Source organism: Chelon labrosus (assembly GCF_963514085.1).
Source record: "Chelon labrosus genome assembly, chromosome: 3".
Classification (NCBI taxonomy): Eukaryota; Metazoa; Chordata; class Actinopteri; order Mugiliformes; family Mugilidae; genus Chelon; species Chelon labrosus.
The window spans coordinates 2,046,141-2,068,015 of NC_140339.1; the positions used below are offsets into that span (position 1 = coordinate 2,046,141).

At 42.8% G+C, this 21,875-nt stretch overlaps 1 protein-coding gene across 2 annotated transcripts in view; it reads left to right on the top strand.

The window, feature by feature from the left end:
- LOC311485404 (serine/threonine-protein kinase BRSK2-like) overlaps positions 1–21,875 on the top strand; it is a gene marked incomplete at its 3' end in the record, with an annotated part of 119,469 nt that overhangs the window by 76,219 nt on the left and 21,375 nt on the right. For both annotated transcript variants that reach the window (XM_084540779.1, XM_084540778.1), the window contains exons 3-12: positions 1,586–1,671; positions 5,055–5,195; positions 7,357–7,473; positions 11,395–11,428; positions 13,276–13,344; positions 17,287–17,433; positions 18,960–18,991; positions 19,462–19,626; positions 19,841–19,938; positions 20,251–20,401. In XM_084540779.1, coding sequence (XP_084396905.1) covers positions 1,586–1,671; positions 5,055–5,195; positions 7,357–7,473; positions 11,395–11,428; positions 13,276–13,344; positions 17,287–17,433; positions 18,960–18,991; positions 19,462–19,626; positions 19,841–19,938; positions 20,251–20,401 — 1,040 coding nt within the window. The remainder of the gene's footprint in view (positions 1–1,585; positions 1,672–5,054; positions 5,196–7,356; positions 7,474–11,394; positions 11,429–13,275; positions 13,345–17,286; positions 17,434–18,959; positions 18,992–19,461; positions 19,627–19,840; positions 19,939–20,250; positions 20,402–21,875) is intronic.

The window sequence follows — 21,875 nt, forward strand, 5'->3', positions numbered from 1 at the left end:
GGGGCAGGAGAAGTGTCATGAGGGCAAAATGAACGATGATTGACAGGTGACTGATGGCGTTTCTCTATCCCCTTGCTTAAAGCCCAGCGGTGATGAGAATCTGAAATCGATATCAGCGGTATAGTTTCTCCTGGACGCTGCTTTCTTCACTGATTCAACACAGTAAAAGTGATCTGATATTTTCATATCAGCTTAATTTTGATAAACTGGCTGCTGTGGTGGAATCATCAGAGGTTGTGCAGCCTCTCAGGTGATCTGCAGGCGCTCTCGGTTTATCAGTGTCAGTATCTCATAATGTATTTATGTCCGACTGGTTTTCTGGATCTGCAGCATCCTCAGCAGAGCTCGGTTTGCTTTGCTCTGCTTTCCTAATCGAGTGTTGTGTTTTTGTTTGGGCTGTTGTCCAGTGGTTGACTTCATATCCTCCAACTGATGGCGGGATGTCTACAGGCATGTAATTGCTCTGTAGCTGCTTTGCATTCCAGTCCAGTTTTGGCCAACAGAGCATGTACATCCCGTGGTTTGCTGGACCAGTTGACGGTGACAATGATGGTGCACTTCTACACCTGCATCATACACCTCTTTCATCAGCGTCTGGTGCGCTGCTGCCACTGCCAGGGACAGAGGCAGACTGCGGCGTATCATTCCCTCTTGAGGAGGCGGTGATTGGCTGGAATATGCCGTCGCTTCAGGACCTGTACGCCTCTCGGACAATGGGGAGGACACACACTCACGTTAGACACAAACTCTTTGGGCTGCTTCCCTCAGTTTCTTCCCATTTGCAAGTGGATACTTTAATATTATGCCAAGATCCCGTTTGTGGATTTAAACTCTGCCTTCGATACCATCATCCTGACCTCCTGAAGTGGCTTCACCCTCCGGCCTGCTGAGGCGCCAACTGGCGGTAAATCCTGAGCACAGCGGGGCAGCTTAGCGGTGAAACAGCTCTGGGCAGCATCTGCAAAAGTTCTCCATCGGTTCCTGACACACACCTGAAGCTCCTGCTGGAACAAAACAAAGATCTGTTGTCATATAAGTCTGTTATTTTATAGATTTGTTCCTTTAAAAGAAACAAACAACGTCTGGATTTTGTGAATTCTCCTTGGTTCATGTCGTCTGCACATATTCACATCACACAGTTATTTATTGTCTGTTTGTTTTATCGGTGCGCTACGAGCTGATCTCACTCTCCTAACATGTTGAAGCGTTTCCATGTGCTGTCACTGAATGTGGCAGACTTTCTTCTTTGTGATTATCCGGGTGTGACGCTCCCCTCGCTCCAACACATTTGTGTTAAACTAAAAGACGCCTCTCGGTAACAAACCAGTCGAGCTTTACAAGTGAACCGGATCCGGAGGTTAAATGCTTGATTTGGTTTTTTTTGTATTATTTTCTTTCTGCAAGCACCAAATGAAACAAGTGTGAAAACACTCCGGGGCCACTTGGAGTGATTAATGTAACATAACAAATACTCTGTGTGTGTTTCCATTAGTCGCCAGGCTGCTCCAGCCTCATTATCTTCAGCTTAGACCGCGTGCTTCCACATTTTCTGATGGATTGTGTGTTTTTCTTGTGTTTCCTGCAGGTGGAGAGGGAGATAGCCATTCTGAAGCTCATAGAGCACCCCCACGTTTTAAAGCTGCACGACGTCTACGAAAACAAGAAATATCTGTAAGTACATTTCTGCAGGTGCTGCTGCTTCTGTGCTGCGTTTCTATCAAGTGTTTTTATTCCATTATGTTATAAGATTCAAGATGCAGCTTTATTCTTGACCTATAACTGATTTAGTATGCAGGAAACATCCTTATTTACACATTCTTTCTCCTTAAAACTCTATTCTTTATCTTAAAATAATTGATAATTTGGAATGAACTGATTGGAAGACACATACTTGTTAACTCATAGTGCCCAAAGTGAAAAAATAAATGATCAAATATAAATTACATTTTTAAAATAATCATCACAGAACCTGAAGATCAAAAATGGCTCTGATGGGACAAATACAATAGAAAATGTTTAGTAGCATTTGTTCTAGTTTAAGTGGAGTGCAGTTACTGAGATTACTGAAAAGAAAATCATGCTAAAATGTTCACAAAATAGACTGAACCCAGAGTCTATTCAGTCTGTCCTGACTACAGAGGAGGAGTTAGAAGGTTTAAATAGATCAATGTCCAACAACCAATTGGTCATTGGTCATTGATCTATTTAAAAGATTATATCTCAGTCCAGTTTTACAGTTTGATGTAGATGTCTTCCTTTAGATCCTCTTTCAAACCCTCTTGTCTGGACGTTGTCGTCCTCAGAGGAGTGGAGGTGGACAGTTGAATCCTGGTCTGAAGAGCTGCTTGTTTAGTTTGACCTGGATGACTTTAAAACCTGTCTCTCTTCACTGTGTCTTTTTAAAATGCAGAAAAGACATTTATTGTAGTAGTTTGTTCTTCTTCAAAGAAAATGTAAGGAGAGAATTTTTATTCTCTTCTGCGGGAGATTTTATTCTCCTGTAGGTCTTTAAATTCTGACTCACATCACAGATAGGACATGAGGATGAACACCAGATTCTGCATCGGCACGAGTCTTTACATGAGCAGCAGTCTGAGCTCTGGGATTCCATCAAAGCAGCTTTGGTGTATATCCGTGTTTTATTGTATACATTAATCTAGCGCATGTGGCGGCTGTGCTCCAGTGGCACGGCTTAATGCGCTGTTCAATAATTGATAAAGGCGCCGCCGTCAAATGGAGCAGGAATTTGTTTTCTTAATGTTGCGAGGACGTGGAAGGATGGTCATCAGTGGATGCAAACAGTTTGCCGCGGCAGTGCTCGCAGCTCACAAATCACGGCCGAATGTGTTTCTAATTTAAACGGCTCTGACAGGTGAACGCTCGAGCAGATCCCTTAATCTGCTAATAAATCAGGCCGCGAGGAGGACGGGCTGCCGGAGGAGCCGGCTCCTCCACGCCGACCGGGATCAGCCACGTCTCCGAGACGAATGGGACGAGAGAGAGAGATAAAACATTTGAAACCACAAACACACAGACTGGGGGCTGGGGGATTTTCTCAGGGATTTAGGTTGTGTGTCGGTGTGGTGACTTCAGCCAAACGCTCTTTAGTTTATGACCCAGTTGTTTCATTAATGTCTCTTTCATTTTAAGAAAAAATTAAGCTTTTCTTTGGTGAATCAGTTTAATCTGAAAGGACTCAGAGATGGAAAGTAGCCAAATATTAACACAATATAAATGAGGGCTGGTCTCAGATGTCTTTTGGCCTTTTTTGTGTAGACATAACAACAGAGCATGACCCCACCACCTCAGGTGTAGCTGATTAGGACAGTTAAACCCATGAACCATCCAAAGACACTTGCCCTGCCGCAGACAGACCATAACAGGAGTTTATCCAAATCTTATCCTGCAGTAGATGTACTTGTTTAGACCTTGCCTGGTGTAGAAAGCCTCCAGGTTTTGTTGGTGTGTCCATCACCACTTTATTGCTTTTATGCGATAACCCTGGGGTGGCCCCTGGCATTTCTGGGAAAGCAGACAAAGACTAGTCTAGCCAATCAGATGTTCTCATATTCGGCTTTGTACTTTACTGCATTTATCCAGCTGACAGACACAAGGTTTTTTATTTGAGACATAAGACATAAGACATTGTTTATTTATCCCACGTATGGGAAATTTGGCAAAAATATATCCAACAAACAAGTTTAAAAAACTGAAATATAAAGACATTCTATATGCACAGTGTGTTGGTGGAAACTACAAATAAATAATTGCTTAAATTATAAAATGTTTTGGACAAGATGCAGTGGTTTGTGCAAAATAAGGTATAAACAGATTTATTTGTGCAATAAATAACTGTAGCTTGTTGAGTCTCTTCCTGTCCCTCTCTGAGCTCCCACTGCTCCAGCAGACCACTGCATACAGGATGGTAGAATAAAGTCTTGAGCAGTGACCTGCACACCCCAGAGGACCTCAGTCGTCTCAGCAGGTGAAGACGACTCTGGCTCTTCTTGTACAGGGTGTTTGTGTTGTGTGTCCAGTCCACAATACAAGAAATACAAGTTTACAGAGAAACTAAAGAAAATATCAACTGGCTTTGGGTATAAATGGTCCAAATATCCCATACTTTCCTATAAACCTGGAAAAAAAAAAGCTTGAACAATAAGTCCTGAGATATTTCAGGTTCTGCTCTGCTTCCAGGTCGTCAATCAAACTGATCGAACTATTGATCAAGCTCAAATTTCCTAGAGTGGCGTTCTTCCGTTAAAGCGGCGTTCAGATGACACTCAGGAGGATTGGACTCATCAGAGGCCTGTTGAAGTAAATCAACCTGCAGCCATTGATCACCTGTTAGAAATATGGCCGTGCCTCAGCAGAACATGTCTGACTCAGCACAGTCACCGTTGTGATTGTAGGAAGCGTCAGGACTCAGAGAAAGAGCCAGAAGTCAGATTGTTATTGTGAGCAAAGAGGGATCATGGAGACTGAAGGTTTCTAGCAGGGCAGAGCATGGAGCGCCATCAGAAGATCAATGCATCAAATTTTGATTTCTGACAGAAACGTCCAAGAACAGGAGACGTCCTGTCAAACGATGACTGTCTAGTATCTTCTCAGGAGGGGAAGTAGGGCAAACTCTTGGGCCGGACTAAGACAGAGCAGCATTTCACAGTGGATGATGGAGATGATGAATCCCAGGTAGAGATCAGTGGTATGGAGTCTGGAGTTGGAAACCTGCAGTGAATGACCAATGAATGACCCTACTAACCCTAACCCTGACCAAAGAGAATGAGCCCAAACACACCTGAAAGAAGAAGAAGTAGAAAGACTAAAGAAGACCAAGGAGACTTTCCTCCACAACCAGCTGAGCAAGACTGAGAAAGACAAACACTCCTGATGTGGAGAAGCTCTTTGGATCATGGTCACATCATGTTGGGATGACTGGAGTCTCTGCAACGTCACTGCTGCTGCCATTAAATAGATACTAAGACATTACAGACGGTCATGGAGATTTATCTTTTCTTGTCACTGACCTTGTTCCTTCTGTCTCCCTCTTTCAGGTACCTGGTGCTAGAGCATGTGTCCGGCGGAGAGCTGTTTGACTACCTGGTGAAGAAGGGCCGGTTAACACCTAAAGAGGCCAGGAAGTTCTTCAGACAGATCATCTCAGCTCTGGACTTCTGCCACAGCCACTCCATATGGTTTGTCTCGCTCACCCACAGAAACCTCATATCGTTTTAATGAATCAATTTTCAATTATGCACCCATCCATTATCTGGAGCCGTTTATCCACTAGATGGTCGTGGGAGGGCTGAGAGGCCGGGTACACCACAGAGAATATTCAATTAGTCAGTCCAGAATGACTCTCTGTTCTGGCTTGTTCAGAAAACACATAGCTATATATCCAATAATGATCTCACGGCCTTCTTCAGGAACCCAACTATCGAGGTTTTGTGCCAACAAAATTAAAACTAGAAGCCGAAAGTTGCGGGTTCAGTCCAGTATTTCTGTTTAGAGCTGCAAAATGTTGGAGAGGGGAAGGAGATTTACACGAGTGGCCGCTGCGCCTGATTTATCGCTGCTGACTGACCTCTGCAGCAAAAGAACCTGCGTCTGCAGCACCACAGTTTAATCAAAGGGAGAAGCTACACTAGAGAGATGGCAAGAGAAACATGGAGGACAGTGAAAACACTCCAGCAGCAGCAGCTGATGTTGCAGCAAATGTAAAATGTTCTTGTAAAGTGACCGAATGGAATCTCTGGTCCCTCTCTAACATTTCTGCTGTTAACATTCTGGTCGTATTTTCCTGAACAGATTGTCGGTCCAGTTCTGTATCAGCTCTTCCTTGTCTTCGCCGCTTATTTGACATACAGTACACTGCTTCAAACTGTTGGTGTTTTGGTCTGAACATGAGCAGAGATTAACTGACAGCCTCCGACTGTTTAGGCTTAGTAAATATCTCCCATGCTGTGCTGATAAAAAGTATTTTATATTCTAGGAATTTTAAATGACGTTTTCATCATCCCTAAAAGCTCTGAAGTGTTTGGTTTTCCTTGGACGGCTGAACAACAGGTCTCCTCCGGCTCCTCAGCCTCTCTCGTCGTCAGCTGTAGCCTGAGGCGACTTTAGAGGCCTCAGCTCCTCTTGATCTCTTTTCATCTCCGAGAGCGCCTTCGCTTCCTCCACTCATAGCTGCAACACCGAGTATCTAAGAGCAATTCCACATCAAAGATGTTCTGCTTCTGGCTCTCAGCAGTAGACCTCAAGTGTTTGGCTTTGAAGGACTGGATTTATTTTACGCCACTGGAGTTGAGCTCTTTATTTCCTGGTTTCGTTTCCTTCACTATAAAGACTTTTGGCTTGGAGCTCCTTTATACCTGCAGTGTTTCAGTTCTTGATGATTGCAATCAAGTTGCCTTTACCATGGGAAAGTGACTGCCTTTAGGTTGTTTCCTGTTTTGCTCTAAATATCAGGAGCTACTGTAGTCAAGGACCTTTTTACACAAAACAGAAAGAAAATCAAGTTTGAAACTGATGTAGTGATGGTTTTTCAGGATGAGGGTGGAACCCACGTGGGTTTGTCATCTAGAAAACAGCTGGGATGTGAAATAGCACGGCCCTAGCTTGACATAGCCGGGCTAAAGTCTTATCAGAGTCAGAGTCTAGTAACAGTCCATTGGGATTTTATTATTGAGCGTCTTTTAACAGATATAGAGAAAAAAATAATACCTTCACATCTCCAACCTGGATTGGCCTGCAGCCAGTCAGAGCTGCTTCCAGAACAACTTTCCAGAGTAAAGAGTAAAGCTTCCAGGCTAACACTGTTCAGAAGTAAAGAAGCTTTCAGATAAACATCCAGCTGACGGATGGAACTCCTCTGGGTAATTCTGCAAAAATAAAATATATGTAGCAGGTGTGGCTTTAAGAAAACGCAAATCTGACCCAAAACAAGTTGAAAAGAAAAGGTCCCGACGTCTTAGACTCTTAGACTTGAGAACCACAAGTAAAAAGAAAAGTAGGTGAAGATAGTTAAAAAATAAAAATAATTAATTAAATAAATTAAATAAAAAATATAAAATATAAAATATAATTAAAAATAAAATAAAACACTTTAAGCAAAAAAAGCAAAATTTTCATATGAACAAATATACAAGAAATAGAGACAGAATTAAATTTATTTTCTATATGTCTTGAAGAATGAGGAGAGAGCCAGAGGTTAGAAATGAAGCCAACAGCAGATGGTAGAGATGGATCAGTCCTGCACCCAATGATGAGATGATTGTCTCTGTCTCTGCTGCGTCTCCTTTCACTTCAGCGTCTCACATTCTGTCTTCTCTGTGTCCTCTCCTCTCGTCCCCTCAGCCACAGAGATTTGAAGCCCGAGAACTTGTTGTTAGACGAGAAGAACAACATCAGGATAGCAGACTTCGGCATGGCGTCTCTGCAGGTCGGGGACAGTCTGCTGGAGACCAGCTGCGGGTGAGTCCCACATGTCAGGTCTTTACACGGTGTTTAAACATCCTGAAAAGATTTGTAGATAATGGTTTTCTAACTTTATTTTGTGTCAGTTATTTGTAGAGGATTTCTCATTATTGTCTGTGTGCTCCAATCATTTGTGACAAGCTCTCAAAGCTCTGCAGAATCCTTTCAGTTTAGGAGGCCCTGGTAGTTCATTGTAGTTGAATGCAGGATAATATTTTTACATTTTTTTTTTTTTTTATAGAAGAGCATTTTGCTGGGTTGAAAACTGGTTGAAAATATGAAAGCAATAAAAATCCATGTGACAATACTCCCCTTATTCATCCAACTCAGTCCTAGTTCGTGGTCAGGCCAATGTCACTGACATGTTCTTATTCTTCTGCTGTTTCCAGTGTACTCCAAATAGCTGGGAGTCACGGGTTAGAGTGTGACATTACACTTTTGCAAGAACAAACAAGTGGGTAATGTTGTTTTAGTGACGTTACGAATCTCCAGGAGAAGGTACAGACTGCTTGTGAGGAGGCGCAGTGCTTTAGAGAAGGAATCAAACCCCTTTATGTTTATGGCTGAGGTGCCTTCAGCAAACACCTGACCACCAAACTGTTCCCCAGGTGCCGCATCTCAGAGATGAGGGATCAATGGAGGAAATAAAATAACAAGAAAATTCAACGGCGTAAAATTTAGAAGTGGACCATGCTGGTACTGATAGTTTGGTTTGGCACAGGTTTGAGTCCATCCTGTGCCCTTTGCTGCATGTCTATCTGAAACATCCTATGAAGCACAGGCTTCAACCACACGGCCCACCAGACGGTCTAATCTGGTCAACAGCATGAATTTGTGCAAAAATGACATAGAAGACTGCAGTTTATCAATGAAAATAAGCGCTGTTCACACAGTTTCAGTCAGAGTTGTGGACGTAACACAATACTGAGACCTAGAACTAAACAGAAATTACACTTCTTTTTTCTTAAGAAACGTCCGGTTGTTCATTACATGTTTTATAATACTGCAGTTCATTAAATGTGAACACATTTTTGCACTAAAACAAAGGGAAACATTTGGAGTTGTCATTATTTATAGCTTAATATGCTGTTGTGTTACTGGTCACATGTGAAGTAACCTGATCTGTAAATAGATTCATGGATGACTGGGAGGATGTTTAATGAGGCGCAGTGAAACGTGAGCGTCTGTGAGTTTTGACCGGACTCATGATGTTGGTTTGGTCGTCTCACGTCCACGTCAGGATCCGTCACATTCCTCCTCCACACGGATCCACTGATGGCTCCTTTAAATATCTGTGATGAGTAACAAGTCCGACGGTTCCTTCGCTTCGCGTGTGACGTTAATGGAATTCATTAAAGCAACGCGTCGCCTCCAGCTGGCTGGCTGAGGATTCGCTGCCGTCTAATTAGATTGCAGTTAGTGTATTTTTGACACGGCTGTGTTTGAGTAGTTCCAATCGACTGTTTTTTTGTTTTTTTTTGTTTTTTACATGCATTAGCATAATTAAGTGTGTCGCCGGCGATGATGGAGTGTGTGTTTGCTCTGGGAGGGTCGGTGAAGCGCTGTTGGAGGAGAAGAGTGGCGCGCTCTGCTTCATTTGCTGTGATGGATCCACACAGAGGAAGAGACGCAGGGTTAGCTCTGCTGCAGGAGAACCATGACTCCATCATTCAGAGACGTGTGCAAACGTTTTTAATCTGAACTGCTCTTCTTTCTGTCAGCAACCTGCTGCTGTTACACTGGAGACACGTCAATACAATACTGAGACAGGATTATTTGGAGTTTGGAAAATCCCTCAGATCTGATCCTGATCTTTTAATATTGGGTCCTGATCTGATGTTAAACATCCTAGAGTTGGTCTCCTGTAGCTTCCTAAAGTCTGTCCTTGTCTTCCTTGTCTTCTCCTAGAGTTGGTCTCCTGTAGCTTCCTAAAGTCTGTCCTTGTCTTCCTTGTCTTCTCCTAGAGTTGGTCTCCTGTAGCTTCCTAAAGTCTGTCCTTGTCTTCCTTGTCTTCTCCTAGAGTGGACTGGATTCAGTCCAATAAATCTTTCAGTCAAAGTTAATGTAGTGTGGAGAGGGTAGCTGGTACCTTGTGTTCTCTACTCCAGAAATGTTCTGGTCATCCAACGCTGCCATAAACTCCCTAACCCTCTCTGGAAGATGTTTCTCCTTGACGCTGTCTCCAGGAAACTTTTCTCTTCTTTTAAACGTTCAGTGTTTGTTGTTGTTGTTTGAGTGCAGCCTTTGACTGAGTGGACTCCATGGATTCTGTTTAGATGATCAACTACTACCACCTCACCACACATCCACAGTACACTAGTTACTGACTAACAGAGGACTACCTTCATTGACACAGGAAACCTTTCCCCGTTCTTCTTCTTCTTCTTCTTTGATTTTTGGCAGCTTTGATGCTCCGCCACTAAAACAGAAGAGGAAGACGAGGTTTTGACGCCACAGGGACGTGGTTTTGGTTTATGACAGATCTTGTATGTTTGGCTGAAGCCTGATACCGTTCTGATCATTTTAAAAATACCTGGATCAACCCCAGTAAAAACTTTTGCCCTCAGACTGACTGCAATAGCAATGAAACAAAGTCATGCTAAGGGACATTTGAGTTTGAATGTTAGCTGGAAGCCAGGCCGAACTTCCCCTACCCACTATATCTTTAAGGTAGAAAGCTGGTCTGGAGTCTCTCCATTGGGAACTGATTGTGCTCTGGTACAATCTGTAAAGTGAATCAAATTATTTGGGCGGGGCTTCGTGTGGTGATGGCAGGAGAGTTAATAGTTATCATGCAAATTATGCGAACGCCGTGGGGTTGAATTTGGTTGTAGGACTGTCCAGTTGATGTAGAGGTGTTTGTTTGTTTTTTTGTCTCTGTATAGTTGGAAACCAGCCCCATAATGAAATCCCAATAACAGCTCCACCATGCTCTTAGCCCGGCGTGTTACCAGACTCGATTCTTATCAGATCTTATCGTGGTAACACGCCGGGCTACGGTCGTGTTAATGTCTGATCAGGTTTCATAAGCGCAGCAGCATCTGCAGAGAGCAGCTTGAAAACAACTAAAACATATCTGCTCCAGATCAATAAAGTGACCGGTTCAGTTTACACAGACTTGGCCTGCAGTCTGTTTTGGGAGTAGTAACACATAAATTCTGTCCAGTGGATTAAAAACGTCCTTCTTCTGGTTCTGTTTGATGTTCATGCTGTACAATCCTGGCTTTTTTGAGGGAATTCTGAAGGTCACACAAACATTTACGCTGTACTGTGTTTGTTCATGTTGTGCAGACTTGTCAAATGAAACCAATACATTGAAATGCATAAATAAATAAATAAATAAATAAACACTCACAATGCAACAGTGACAACAATGTGTGCAGACTGCATGTACTCGATGTGCAGAAACGTAACAGTAAAAATGCTGTTTAATTCAAACGTTGCCTATAGGTTACTGTGCAAACAGTGGCAGCGTGTTTCTCTGACCTCAACGTGCAAAGAAATTAAATATAAACCAGAGAACGACACACACACTCTTATAAATATGCATAATGTGCAGCAAGCACTATGCAAACAATGCCAAATGCCATTTCAGTGCAGGAGCATTATGGTAAGTAAATGTTAGAGGTGAATATTTTTTTTTAATTTGAAGTGCGTGACGTGCTGGTGGCAGCGCTGGCTGCTGTCGTCTTATTCAACAGGATGTTCAGTTTGCTCTGAGGCCATTTGAAGTTATGTAAGAGTCACTTAGCCAACAAAGAATAATCCATCAGGAAAGAAAAGCTTTTTGTCTTTATTTTTCTTGGGGGCCAGAGTGTTTCGTGTTTCTTCACAGAGCACATCATGTCAGGAGGTGGCTTCACCTGTTCCTCAGCGTGCTGCTCGTAGAATAACGTCCTCTCTTTTCCTCTGTGACAGATCTCCACACTACGCCTGCCCAGAGGTTATCAGGGTAAGTGCTCTCTCTACGTCTTTCCTTTCTTTCATACAGCAGCTCGGACCTGAAAGGCTCTTACATCACTGCTCCAGCCCTCGGTGCATTCACTCCCTATTCTCCTTCCTCCTCCTCCTCCTCCTCCTCCTCCTGTCACTAGGCTGGAACACATGTTATACTCGCTTAATGTCGCCTTACATTTCTTGTTCTGTTTCATTGTTGGATTTCCTCCTATTCGTGCAGACACACGGTCAAACCCGACATACTTTCCTTCTCTCTAACTGATGCACACAACCCATATGAAGACGGCTTTGTAATTATTGTTTAATTTTTTGTTAAGCTAAGGCTGTGAGTTTGCTTTTGTTTTATGTGTCCTGTAAAATCTCTACCCAGCAGATGGGTCCCTCCAGATGTGCTTAAGGTTCTGCTCAAGGTTTCTTCCTGTTAAAAGGGAGTTTTTCCTGCCACCGTCGCCTTCAGGCTGCTCTGGGGCTTTCAGACCAGATGTTTTAAAGCGTCTTGAGACAATTTGTATTGTTATGGACGCTATATAAATAAAATTGAATTGAACTGAATTGAAATTAAATGATACCTACTATACACAAATAAAAATTAAAATAACTGTAAATCAACTACAAGGGAAACTAATTCCAACAAAGACTATAGACTTCATCACATAAATGGATTTCATGATGTTTATTCTTATTCTCTATTTTCACTGAAACCACCTGCATCAAATCTTTAGCACTTTTACATATACACCTAAAATGTAATAGTTTTTAGATTCATATTTTAGTAGGTTTGTAGGAAAATACGCAGCATAAATGAGTTCAGATAGAAGATTTTGCAAAAGAAAATTGGATACTACATTTTCATGAAGTGATTAATATTTCTGCTTAATGGTACAAATGTTTCTTGGAAGTATCCAGGGTCTAATTAGTATTTATCTGTAAATTATATCTAATAGAAATCGAGAATAATGAAAGCAGTTGTATATTAATTATACAGGAAATTAAGAAAGTCTGTAGTTTCTTATTTGTGAAACTAATTCCAACAAAAACTGTAGACTTCATCATTTTAAATGTGGCTGGAAACTTGCAAACTACAAATATGAAAAATTAGACGTTTATAAACCTATTTTTTTTATAATCTTTTTTTTGTTATTTATTTTAGTGGTTTTACATCTGAAACCTGAAATTTAAGAGTTTTAGATTTATATTTTAGTAGGTAACACACACACACACAAATATATATATATATAGCTAAAATAGAAAAAAAGAAAATGAGGTATTCATCGTCCCAGATTTAAGATAAATGTTTCTGTTTCTGTTTATTTTCTTCAGTCTAATCCATTAACCGTGACGTCTGTGACGTCTACATGAAACGCTGTAAAGTTTTACACACAGGGAAGTTAAAATCTAATAAAAATAGATCTAAAGCAAGAGCTGATTGAAGGCGCTGCAGAAAGTAGACTTTCTTGGAAGTATTACACGTAAACACAGGCAATATTTAGGGAAATATGCGCCAAATAAAGTGTTGATTACGTTTTATTTCTAACAGTGTGTTCATACCCAGTTGTGTTTGCGTGCACTGACTCCATTTTCTTTTCTTTTCTGAGATCTCTGCACATTTATTCAACATATAGACAATGTTTTATGGATGCAGTTGAATTTGGCGTTACCTTGCAGTCTGAGAATTGAGTCGGCATCATAAATAGCTGATGTTACACAGAAGGAATATTCACATGGGGGTGGGGGGTTCTGTCAGCTAAAGTGCTGAGGCTTGAAGACGTGGTTGAGGCTGATTTGCAGTTTTTGGGGGGAAGCTGAAGGTCTCATGTCTGTGCCTCTGTCTGTGTGCTCCAGGGGGAGAAGTACGACGGGAGGAAAGCCGACGCGTGGAGCTGTGGAGTCATCCTGTTTGCACTTTTAGTGGTGAGTGACGGCTGCCGCGGTGGAGCGACACCAAATGAACCGACTTTGTCTCTTGAAGCGGAAAAAACAAACTTTCTGAAACGATGTTTGCACAGGAAGTCGAGATCCCCTCTGTGTGGGGCTGGACGGGACACGTCCCAGCCTCCAGCTGCAAACACATCAGTAAAAGACACTAATGTTTAAACAGGACAAGATCTAATCAGTCCTAAAGGTCACTCCTGAGGGATGAAGTGTCTTTTAACGTCATGATTTAGTCGGTGAGCTTGTTCTTGGGCCTCCACACCAGGTTGGATTAAATTAAAGATGAAGATGCTGGAAACACGCTGTGTACCAATAAAACTTTAAAGCCACATTATAAATATAACGGGTACACGCAGGACTCTGGACGATCTGGAAGAAAGTTTCCTAAACAGAAATGAGTGCAGTCGAGCTGTTCACTCTTCACCAGTAAAAGTTTGGAAAGTCCCAGATGAAGGATGGAGAATCCCAGCTAACAATAAACATCTATTGTTTCTATGTACACAGCTCCGGCGTGTAACGGTGCCACATATATTTATATATATTTATATATCTCTGGGAAGCTACAACTTTATGATTCTCATCATATAAACCATTTCAGGGTGCAGTCCTAACAGCAGGTGCCATCAATGCTCCTGCCAGAACAAGATCATAGCGATCCACTGATCAAAACTCAGAAACAGAAATGTGGTTACGTCCACGCAGACCGACGCTGCATCAATTCAAATAACAGATTTCCTCTTATTCCTGTAGACCAGAGATCTAATGCACACCAGACTGCTCTCTCATATTTCTTTCTTTTTTTGTTAAGCGTAGATTTGGTTTTATTTTGTTAAGAACTTTTATTAAAACTGTCACGTCCTGTAAAAATCCCTGAAACTTTTCACGTCCTTTCTCAAATCGTAGACTCCAGATTCCCCCCCTGGGGTCCTGTGGTAGAACACGTGAAAATATGGATCATAATAAGGATCAATAAACCAAGTGAAGGTGGATTGCTGAACATGTTTAACCCTTTACGGAGTGCTCATTGAAATACTTGTACATTCTAAATTTCAACCCCAGAGGCATAAGACGACTTTTTTACTCTGGTGAAATTTTTTGATATATGGTTCCTTGTCCTTAAGTGGTAAACAAATGTCAACATATATTTAGAGCATTAGAACATCAATGTTGATTCAGACACTTGTCAACATTATCACATTAGACAACACTAGGCCTCTTCTTCTTCATGGTAACTAATAAAGCAGTGTTCATCCAGAGGTGGACCTTGTAGACCACACTGGACCCTCATTAGATCTGATTAGATCTTCTCTGATTGACTAAGTAAAAACGACATGCTTCTAAACCTCACCGGGACGAATTTTAAAATGTGTGTGCACATCCTTTCTGAAATGGTAGCTGATGAGTTATACCTACTGCAAACCAAACTGAAACACTCCAGATTTCCCACGGGGTCCTGTGGATCAATATCCAAGACGCATTTTAAAAAAAAAGCCACTGGACTTGTAGAGTTTCTTGAGGAGACATTTTATTTGAGCAGATTCTTCAGTTCTAAGGGACTGGTGGAGGAGTTGAGGTTCTGATCACAGAGGACCCTTCTCATCCCCTTCACCACTCCTTATAGTTACTGTCATCAGGCTGAAGGTACAAAACAAAGTCCAACTGGCCTGTAACAACATCTACAAAAAAATCCTTCATTCCATCTGCAATAACCATCCTGAACACCCTGAAATATCTTATTATTTATCTATCATAAACTGGTACAACTAGTGTCCATTAACGGCTAGAACTGAAGAAGCTTCTCAGATGAGTGGTGAAACGTCTCCTCAAAAAAACTCTACAAGTCCAGTTGCCTGTTTCTTTTAAACGTGTTTTGGATATACCATGACCTGGATGACTGAGAGCCTTCACAGACAAACAGATCAATGAACCAGATGAAGGTGGACTGCTGAGCCTGTTTTTAAAATCACAACCTGTGATGCATCGTATCAGAACGTCACATAAACCGAGTTACGTTGAGATATCTCAAATTCTGTTCGCTGCTCTTATTCTTTATATCGTTGCCCTTTAAAAATGACTGAGCTGTCACATAGAGGCCTCCAGCAGCAGCAGCAGCAGCAGCAGCAGCAGCAGCAGTAATGTGACAGTGACGAGTGAGGAGTCAGAGCAGCGTGGAAGTGTTTGTCCGTGTGAACGCTCTCCTCTTGATTAAGACGGAGCACGGGACACAGTCATCATGTGAAGATAAATCTCTCCACTTGTGTTGTTTTGATCACCGCCGACGTGTCAGCGGCCATCTGCCTCCGTCCAGCTCTTCTTCTTCTCTTCTTTTTTTTTTTTTTTTTATTAATGAGGAGGAAGCAGTATCAGTCACTCCCCAGCCAGCTGGAGAGCAGAGGCACGGTGGACTCTGATGACTGATACCTCTCAGGGAGCTGCCTCCTCCTCCTCCTCCTCCTCTGGTCCTCCTCGCCGTCAGAATCCAGATTATCTCTCAGTGAACACCTGACGGGACATTTACATGACAACAGGAGGATGTCAGCATTGTGTTCTGTGGGGGCTGCTCAAAGGGCGGCTTGACGTCTGTAATAAATTTCTTAATCTCCCGGTCATATTGATGTTTGCTCCGTGAGAGAGTTGTGGATGTTCTTCTGTTTATTTAACAACAGCTTACAAGGCTGTGAAAGTGATGAGAGCTCAGTATGAACTCAAACATAAAGACACCAGAGAGCTACTGTAAAACATCTGCTGGAAATATATGTTACTCTAAAATACATTTCATGTTATTGCACAGGACTGGACCTGGATTTACCAGACTGAACTTTACTATGAACCACTGCACTCCTCCACCTCCACTATTCTAACAATATATGCAACATGTGCAATATACACCAATCAGCCACAACATTATGACCACTGATGGGAGAAGTGAATAACATCGACCATCATGTGACAGTTCAATGTTCTGCTGGGAAACTTCTGGACCTGGCATTCATTGGTGTGGATGTTACTTAGACATGTAGCACCCACCTAGACCAGACCAGGCACCCCCACCCCATAGCAATGACACTCCTTGATGGCAGCAGCCATCCCCAGCAGGATGCAGCCTGACACAGACACACACACAGAAACACTTTAGGAACAACTAAAAAAAAAACATGAAGAACAGCACAAGGTGTTGACCTGGCCTCCAAATTCACTAGATCCCAAACTGATCAAGTATCTGTGGGATGATCCACAGAGGCCCCTCCCCTATTGTCGTCCCAAAACATGAGATTCATGTGCAAACTAAACTTACTGAGGTCCAGTCACAGCATGGTGGAAAACAAGAGGATAAATAATAAATCTAACAAAATAAAAAACGAAATAAAACAATCGAGAGAAACAACAGTGGAATTAAAGAACAGTGAGTGTTCATGAATACTGCATATGAACTTGTTGATGCACATAGAACAGAGCTTTTTAGGTTGGTGAATCTTAACAGCTTCTAGAAGAAGCTGTCCCTGAGTCTGATGGATCTGTTCCTGAAGCTGTGCAGCCTTGGTCCTGATGGGAGGAGGAGGGGCTGCTCTCTGCAGAGCCTTCCTCTGCAGCTGAGTAGTTTCCTTATAGGCCCTACTGGAAACGGTTTAGTTTTAGTTAATTAGTTAATGAACTATTTATTTTTATGTCCATTTACTTTTAATCTGTGTTTTATGAAGAGAGAAGTTAGAGTATATGTAGTTTTCTTGAAGTTACAGTTTATCCCTGCAGACCGTCAATCAAATGAAATTTACAGATTTGCATCTCTAAGAATGAAAATGAAATAAAACAATTAAACAGTTGTGCACGTAGAAAGAAATATTGCATATTTAAAAATGCAATCAGCACAAAATGAGACCTCTCTCCTGCACATTGACGCTGACACATGTCACTGTTTCTCAGGGCGCCCTGCCGTTTGATGACGACAACCTGAGGAACCTTTTGGAGAAGGTGAAGCTGGGAGTTTTCCACATGCCTCACTTCATCCCTCCAGACTGTCAGAACCTTCTGCGCGGCATGATCGAAGTGGACGCCGGCAAGAGGCTGACGGTAAGCCTCCGCGCTGCCCGCCTTGCCTCACCCTGGGCTCTGTGTCCAACAGGAGAGGGCTGAAATCTTCTGTCTTTGCATTTCTACAGTCTGGGCGGTTGCCGTAGGGACTGCTCGGGCTAAATTTAGCACAGCCGCACCGTGACTGGCCTGCAGCTACTGAGCTCTGCAAGACAGTCTTTTCATCTCAAGCCAAAGACTTGATTCAGCTCAGAATAGAAACAAAAGCAAAAAATAACAATGGTTGTAATTATTTTTTTTTTTATTTGAACAGTTGCTTGTCGGCGTCGTAGCACAGCTTTCAAAGTGGACCTCCTGGTTTCTTAATCATCTTTAGAGGCAACATTCCCACAGAGAAACAGCTGTTTTCTTGGATAATGAGATCATTTTAACAGCTTTATATATAGAACGGACTCACAAAGTGCTCTACGATAAATAAACGGGGCACTCACTAAAAATAAATTCTAGGAAAGTGTTTTTAGAAGTGATTTAAAAATGACACTGTCACGTTTACTCTGCAGCTTCTAGAGTCAGTATGTCACAAAAAGGAGCGTCTGTGGATTCTCCAAGCTGAACCAAAGTCAAATCTATCCCAGATAATGTAAAAAAAATAGTGTTTCCCCTAAAAACAAAGGAGGTTTTGTGCAAGGATGTATATGTGCAAGACACTTCATAACCTTGAATGTATGCATGTTCAGTTCAGTTCAAGGATCCACATACTCACCTGAAGGTTGACTTCACTTATACCATGAATCTAGTTACCAATAAAAAGGTCTGGATTAGTAATCACTGATCTTAGTTTGGGTGGGCACAGTGGTGTGGTGGTTAGCACTGATGCCTCACAGCAAGAAGGTTCTGGGTTCTCTCCAGGTTCTCCAGCTTCCTCCCACCGTGCTGGTTAGGTTCATTGGTGATTCTAAATTGGTAATCCAAACCATGGTTCACTTCAGCACATGGTTTCACTATTGCATCGTCCACAGATTGGGACTGGCTTTGAGTTTAGCGTCCTTTCTGGGGTCATTTCACTGAACCTGCTTGTTTTTAGTCCGAGGGAACAAACCTAGCAGGAGGTTTGAAACTGAAGCCAATGAGCTGCCGGGCTGCCAGCATTAGCACTCATCAGTGAACAACCTGAATAGGCCTCCAGTCTACCACAGGGCCAAAGACAAACAACACACCTACGGCCAATTTAGAATCACCAGTTAACACTAATTAATCAACAAATTAAGCCTCTTTAGACCCGGAGAGAAAACCCTCACAGGGACAACATGTAAACTCTGCAGGAGGGTTTTAACCCACAACCTTCAGGCTGTGAGGCGACGATGCAACCACTGCACCACCCATATAATATTCAGGGAATAAAAAACACAAATTTGGGATATTTCAGTTAATATGGCTCTTTGAACAAGTAGCTGTCCATGCAGCTTAATGTTCTCATGAACACTTTCTGCAGCGTTTGAAGCATGAAACAGGATGCTGGGGTAAAAGTCACTAATGTTGGTTTCCTGCTCTGTTCTCTGTTCCAGTTAGAGCAGATCCAGAAGCATACGTGGTACCTGTAAGTACACTCGGCTCTCTTCTTTCTTGTCTGTGTTGAGTGTCTGTTTGTGTCTCCGTCTTAAATGAGCTGGTAAAAAGGAAACATGCTGTATCGGGTAGCTATTAGAAAAAGTCTCAGATGGAGACCGGTCCAAGGAGAAGCTCAGACATCAGGACTCTCTATTAATCCTTGAGGCCTCTGGTCTATAATAGATTTACTTTTTCTGGACGTCAGATGTCTGTACGTGACAACCACTGTGTTAAAAACTCAGTCCAGGTTCAGGTTATGACCTAATATCTGCTCTGGAAGTGGTTGTACCAGGACATAAAGGTTGTTCTAGCTTTGAGGAATTATTAAAAGGCTGAGTAGACATCTACCCAAACATTGGAACCATAAGCTGATCAAACCAAGAGACGGAGTCCCTGATACACACTACCGTACATAGTCTTAGTTTGGTAAAATATTCTTTGGTGTGTTTTGTGCTGCAGAGCTGGAAAGAACGAGCCGGAACCGGAGCAGCCCGTCCCCAGGAAGGTGGCCATCAGGATGCTGGCTTTGGCCGAGGAGATCGACCCCGACGTCCTGGAGAGCATGCACTCTCTGGGCTGCTTCAGAGACAAGGAAAAACTGACCAAAGACCTGCTGTCTGAAGAGTGAGTGACGAGGAGGAGCAGGGGGGAGGAAGGAGAGGGATGAAGGGAGGGAGGAAGGGAGGAAGGGAGGGGGAGTATCGAGATGGAGCAGAGAAATTGTCACTTTGATGAATTCTTCTATTTAATGTGTCTTGAGATGATGGAGCATCTTTTTTGTCCCCGATCTTAACCAGTGGGCACTCAGTCACTGTGTCTGTCCTCTCTCTCTCTGCAGGGACAACCAGGAGAAGATGATCTACTTCCTGCTGCTGGACCGGAAGGAGAGATATCCCAGCCACGAGGACCAGAACCTGCCTCCACGCAACGAAATCGGTAGGCCACTCCGACTGACCGTTTAATTAGCTCTGAACATCTTGCACCTCTTGGAGAAAAAAGTGCCCAGTGGTTAGTTCAGGGAGGTTGGAGCATTCAGGTTTCCACTGACTAAGTGGCTTTGTCATCAAAGCATCCACTGCACCAGTAGCTAGGGAGGGTTTGGGTTTGATCCCCAGTACATGGACCACATGCCCACAGCGTCCCCACTGATGCATTCCTTCTTTTGTCGAGTCTCAGTGGCTTTGTCCTCTGACTGCTCTCTTTCCCTCGTTTTCTCTGACCTGGGATCACCGTGGCCCCGCTCAGTAGACCCGCCCAGGAAGCGCGTGGATTCGCCCATGCTGAGCCGCCACGGCAAGAGGAGGCCGGAGAGGAAGTCCATGGAGGTGCTGAGTGTCACGGAAGGAGGCTCGCCCGTGCCGGTGCGGCGAGCCATCGACATGGCAACCCACGGCCAGAGGTAAGAGACGGAGGGCTGCACGTGTGTTCATGTGCATGGACCAACGCGTTTCTCTGCGTCAGTGAAGGTGGTTTGTCCGTTGTTGCTGTGTATTTGATGATTATTGTCTGATTATCAGTTGTGATAACTAATGTATTTAATCGCAGTTCAGCAGCGAATGGACGCAGGCGTCGCTCAGCAGCACAAAGTCTAACCTGACTTTTATGAAATTTATTTCAGTGTTTGTCCTCAGTACGACCTTAGTTCAATTCCTCCCTTCACTGAGCCTTGTAAAGTCCTCTGGGAAGTCTCGGCACAGCTGTAAGTCTTCCCCTGCTTCATTGAACTGCGGTTAAATACATGACACATTACTCCTTCTCTGTCGGTTCAGGACGAACTGTACACATCACACACAGCCTGACATAAACTCCTGTATCAGACTCTAGCCAGAGACTAACAGTGTGCTCCAAGCTCTGGCTCTCAGCTGTTTTACGATGCATGAACGAGACTCCCAGGTTTGTGCGTTGTGTGAATGCATGGAGCATGCAGTCAAAGAGGACAAGGAGCATCCCAGTGTAAGAAGCTGCACGCCTTAAATATATATGGTTATATTTTGGCAAGTTACGGTGCAGGAAGTAACTGTGGATGACTTTAGTGATGGGACTGAGCAACAGGATGAAGGAAGTTGTAAGTCCAGACATTAGCTGCTGTTCAGACCTGGATTAGAGTAGGAAAACCTAAACCAAGAAGAAGAAAGACTTAAAGTGACACAGGCCTTCTACGTTACGATGTTTCAAGTTTGGTTTTAGACTCTAAGATAGGAAATAAACTTTTGTTTCATCCTTAATATATGAAAAAACACAGAGAACTAAACAAAAAACAACAGTGGTGATTTGATAAATGCAGAAGTTTTTGGAGGTGAAGAAGAAGAAGAAGAAGATCTGGACCAGTGGTCACCATAGAGACTACTTCCTGCTTTAGTCAAGGACAATATGGCTGTTGTTTGACTTGTTTGACTTGCAAGCCAATAAAAGGTTAAGCAGTTCTAAATCTGCATTCATCTGGACATCATCAGTCAGAACGATGCATTATGTATGAAAACTAAAGATCCGTCCAGTAGATCATTTAGACCTTCCACCTCCTCCAGAAGCAGCTTTCATCTACAAATTCTGCAGAATAGCGACAGATAAAGTTGAGTTTAAAGGTGAGATTTTCTTTTAATGTTCTCGTTCAACCTGAAAATGGAATCCCATAGCTAATAAAACATGCATCTGATATTGAATATATGGATGGAGTCATGTAAAGATCAGCAGTCTGGAAGCAGAGCTGTTAATTCTGCTGAAGTCCACATGAATGTCTAAGGCTGGCTCAGATCACAGACGGCAGCTTCCAGCAGTTTGATTAGAGATAAATAATCAGCATGTGCAGAGTGGACACTTGGCATGTTGTAATTAGTAAAACCACTGTTAGACAGGCAGCTAGGGTAAAGATAGAG